General features: G+C 39.1%; 1 protein-coding gene across 1 annotated transcript; it reads right to left on the reverse strand.

Moving 5' to 3' along the window:
• Positions 1–4216: 4216 nt before the first annotated feature.
• LOC122010655 (nuclear transcription factor Y subunit C-2-like) lies at positions 4217–4591 on the reverse strand. Its single transcript, XM_042567165.1, has one exon. The coding sequence runs from the start codon at positions 4589–4591 to the stop codon at positions 4217–4219; it is 375 nt and encodes a 124-aa protein (XP_042423099.1).
• Between the last annotated feature and the right edge of the window lie 341 nt (positions 4592–4932).

Here is a 4932-nt window from a genome sequence, read left to right on the forward strand (position 1 = left end):
ATGTGCATCAATCCAAGTTCAAGTTAGGGTAAAAACAAACAAGTAATAATTTAAAGAAATTATTAAACTACCAGTTTAAGCATAAATTTACAATTAAAATAAATTGCAACATAAAATTTAGTTCTATCTGACACCAATTTTTTAAAAGAATATCATTTTATAAAAATTCAAACGGAATGTGAAAATATTTCTAACTCCCCCTTAAATGTTCAAACTAAATTCTAAGTCTTTTGAAACAAATTTCTAAGACTTTTGAAAGAGTTTCTAACTTAAACCCAATTTAAGAATTTTCTAAGTAAAACTTAGGTAAGAAAAATTTTTAATTTCAGAAGAAATTTTAACTTAGGCAAAAAAAGATATTATTTGAGAACTTTCCTAAGTAAAAATTTTATGCAAGAAATATTTTTCTAAGTTTTAAAAATATTTTTGATGAATTAAAAAAATGTTAAAAAAAACTTTCTAAAGCATTATTTAATTCCAATTTTAATACTTTTCCAAAAAGTTAATTAAACATTTTATTTCAATATTTTGGCTTATAGGTCATGGCGAGGCACTAGGCCTTTTTGGTTATTGGAGCAACAACCACTTCCTTAGACAAAGCGTCTTAAAGAAACTCATTATTTAATTTTCTCGTTGTAAGCTCTAACTTAAAACAAATTTTAATCTAGTAAAGATTTTGGAACCCAGTAAAGGTTCCTTCCTGCTGGATAAACCAAAAACTTAGGGGGTACATAGTTTCTAGAAACTTTTCTAAGTTGTCCTTGATGTTTTCTAATATACCAATTTAATTTTCCATAAGTTCTATGTTTTGATTTTGAAAATTTATTTAAGCATGCATGATTATTCTTCAATTTTTCAATTTTAATTTTCAATTTTTCATTCTCTAATTTTAAATTATCATACATTTCTAGGGGGCATGCTTTTGCTAATTTCAATTTCAATTCAGCATTTTCATTTTCTAATTTTGCTAGAGTTTTCGTAAGCACTTTGATAAATTGAAAAGACTGAGTAGGGGTTAGAGCACGTACATTACTTACCTCACTTGGTGATGCTCCCCCTTCGTCACAGCTTTCTTCTTCTAATGATCCTCCCCCTTCATCTATGCTCATCTCCGAGTTGGTTTCTTCAAAAAGGTGGTTGGCCATCAGTGTTACTCTTGAGAAGGCTTCGACTTTTGATTCCGAGGATGAAGATTCATCGCATGTAGCCTTCAAACTCTTGTGTTTAGAGGGCATCGGTCTTCGAGACTTTTCCTTGTCCTTTTTCTTTAATTTGGGGCAGTCATCCTTGATGTGCCCTTCCTGGTTGCAGTTGTAGCATCGGACCGCCCTTTTGTTACGTTGATTCTTCCTTGACTGCGATCGAAATTTATTAGTTTTAAAAATTTTATTGAATTTTCTTACTAAAAGAGCCGCTTCAGTTTCGTCGATCGACGTTTCAGAATCGGGATCGTCCTTTTTGGCTTGTAGGGCAACATTGAGGTTTGTCTTCTCCGTTTGTTTAGGTTATGCGATTCGAGACTCGTGAAGTTCAAATGTAGAGAATAAATTTTCTAAACTACTTACCTCAAGGTCCTTAGAGATGTAGTAAGCATCTACTAAGGACGCCCACTCTGGAGTTCTTGGGAAGGCGTTGAGCGTATACCGGATGGAATCTCGATTTGTTACCGATTCACCGAGATTTGTCAGTTGCATTATCAGCTCCTTGATTCTCGCTTGGAGTTGCGCTACCTTCTTGTCGGTGTTCATCCAGAGATTCGTCAGTTGAGTTCGGAGGATGTCACGCCTCGCTAGCTTCGCTTCTGAGGTGCCTTCGTGGAGCTCCAAGAATTTATCCTAGAGGTCTTTGGCGGAGTCGTAGCTTCCGATCAGACTTACCTCCTGGGGTGGCAAAACACTGAGCAGGTGAAATTCCACCTTTCCGTTGGCCACGAAATCGGCCTACTCTTTGTTCGTCTAGTTGTATTCTTCTTTATCTTTTGGCGATGTATATCCATATTTCATTATTAAAAGGATATCGAATTCGGTCTTGAAAAATACCTCCATTTTTCATTTCCATGTAGCGAAGTCTCCGTCGAACTTCGGGGGATGAATGTTCGCTCCGGCCATCGTCTTGATCTTTGTGCTTCAGTTGGCGGTTAGTCCTTCTAAGGCGGTCAGGCTCTGATACCACTTGTTGGTGTAGCGGGGCCGACAAGAGGGGGGTGAATTGCCTGCACAATAAAAGTATACCCTCCTCAAGACTTTCAACCCAAAAATGCAACACTAATAAAAATGAAAGAATAGAAATACAGAGGAGACAGAATTTTAACTTGGTTACAACCCAGGGGGTTGTTAATCCAAGGCGGTCGAACAGCTCTACTAGAATATCTCCTTCATTGTAGGCGGAGAAGCCTTTTTTACACACTTAGAATGCTCAGAGGTTGCTAGGAACTTAATACAAAGTTGAATGATTATTTCCTAGCTCCAGGGGCCTTTATATAGCTCTTGGAAAGTCTATCTCAAGTGTTGAAGGCGCTTCCAAAAGGGTTCAAGGCGCCTCCAATGGTTTGACCGAATAAAACTCTATCCGATTGCAAACGACCACTTTGGCTGGGTTCGAGGTGCCTCAAATAGCCTTAGAGGCGCCTCGGACTGTCTGAGGCGCCTTCAAGGTGATGGAGGTGCCTCAGACTGGGCAGGCAGCACAAGCGCCTTCAGCACTTCGTTGAAGACGCCTCCAGCTAGCTTTCTAGCTCCTTTTGACTTCATTTTGACTTCCGATGCTCCGATAGCTTGGGTGATTGCGGCCAACCAAAATAGGGCTCACCCGAACCCAATTCCCGGCATTTTTCTCGAGCAGGCTTTCGTCTCGGCTTCTCGTCCCTCGAACGCCGCACACATTCTTCTCGTCCACTGGAGTACTCTTCCGCAGCTCTCTCATCCTTCGGACGCACCGAGCCCGTCGGCTCCCTTCCCGTGTCGTCCTTCTCGCTGGCTGCGTCTTCTGCTCGACTTCTTGCGCTCATAAGTTCCTGCACACTTAGACACAGGGATGAGATAACTAGCAGGACCTAACCTAATTTGGTTGATCACATCAAAACACCCACGGAGTCCAACAACACCTACTAATGACATAGGAGTATCATCAGCAGTCACAATAGATATATATGAACCGGGAGAAAAAGAAACAAAAGATGATAAATTAGATGATATATGATGGGAGACACTAGAATTCAAATTCCACAAGGATGAAGACATACATAAAATACCAGACGATGACAAACATATATGAGAGGAAGCTAACATGACAGAGGGATGTGAAGCAAGGAACTGTTGAAACCGATTCAATATATACGGATCAAATTTCCATCAACCATCTGTACGACCAAGCATGGTGTCAAAACGAATAATGTTCAGAATAATCAAACTATATAGATATACATCTGTATGATCCGCAAAAACTAGTGTCAGGACGACCCGTGGTCACACGAATAATCCGAGGCAAAAAAGGACATCAGCATAGAAATTGGCAGCACAGGGGTGTCGGTGCTAAAATCGGAAGAAAAGGATGTCAGTACCGAAATCGATAACACAGGGCGTCGGCACCGAAATCGACAACATAGGGCGTCAGTGCTGAAGTCGACAGAAAAAGACGTCGGTGTCGAAATTGATAGAAAAAGATGTCAGCACCAAAATTGACATAAAATGATGTCAGTGCCGAAATCAACAACAATAGTAGATTAGTAGGAGACAGCAGCAATAGGGGGCGACAAAAAACTTATGTTGGATAAGGAGAACTGCTCTGATATCATATAAAAATTAAGAATACGAAAAAATTAGTCATATTATTAAATCTATAAAAAAATTGTTCAAAATATAAAGTTTAAAATCTTATATAGTTAAATTAAGAAACCTAAAAAAAAAAAAAGAAAACGACTAAAAATAAAGATATATAATCTAATAAAATCATCATCATGAAAAGTCACTTGTAATAGTCATTCAGAATTATTTCAATTTTATATGATGATTCTAATTTTTTTTATTATTAAAGAATTTTTATATAAAAGAGCTTCACATATAGTATTTTAATTATATTAAATTAAAAAGTAAATTTAAGTTTACACACTATAACACTACAACAGCCTTAAAGACATTTCCTTTCAGCTGAATCATTCAATATCAACGTAGAAGATGGGTAATATTTCTCTACTATCCAATCGATCGTTCTATTTTAGTTAGCTGATCCTGGTGGTGGCGGCAGCGGCGAGGCAAATCCCTGCACATCGAAACTCTGCCCGCCGCCGCAGTCCTCCGATGTCTGCCACACCGGCGGGAGATACCCGTACATGTCCGCCAGTTGTCCCATGAGCCCCCGCCGCGGTGGAGCGTAATAATAACGCACCCTGGGGGTGAGCACGGCGTCGTCCTTGGCTGCTGTTACGGCGGCGAGGCCGTCCTGACTCCTGCGGGACGATGTCGACGAGGAAGTCTTTCTTCTGCAGGGTGCACCGCTTGTTCTTCTCGGCATGGAGCCAGGAGCGGATAGTGAGCTGGAGGACGAAGAGCTCGCAGGCCTTGGCGAACGGTATTTGCGCCTCCGCTGAGATCATCGGCACGCAGGGTCAAGCTAGAATCTTGGTTCAGTGTAGGCAACACTAGGTGCAAATAAATGTAACATGTTTATGAGTTTTTCGGGTGAGTTCGAAAAATATATTTGATTTGTAATCGAATTTATTAAATTCGAACTGAACTCGGTATTCAATAAATTTTTCAAATCAAATTTAAATTTATAATATTTTATTTAATTGTCCACGAGCCGTTCGTTAGCCGTTAGCTGAACTCGAATTTATACTTTACATAATTTTTAATTTAAATATGTTCAAATTAAAATCTAAATAATTCGAATTCAAATTTAAATTATATAGTTCGATTCTCTCGAATCGAGATTTCA

The sequence above is a fragment of the Zingiber officinale genome, chromosome 8A (assembly GCF_018446385.1).
Source record: "Zingiber officinale cultivar Zhangliang chromosome 8A, Zo_v1.1, whole genome shotgun sequence".
Taxonomy (NCBI): domain Eukaryota; kingdom Viridiplantae; phylum Streptophyta; class Magnoliopsida; order Zingiberales; family Zingiberaceae; genus Zingiber; species Zingiber officinale.

Coding starts and splice junctions, on each gene's coding strand:
- LOC122010655 (XM_042567165.1), bottom strand. CDS start 4,591: ATGATCTCAGCGGAGGCGCAAATACCGTTCGCCAAGGCCTGCGAGCTC.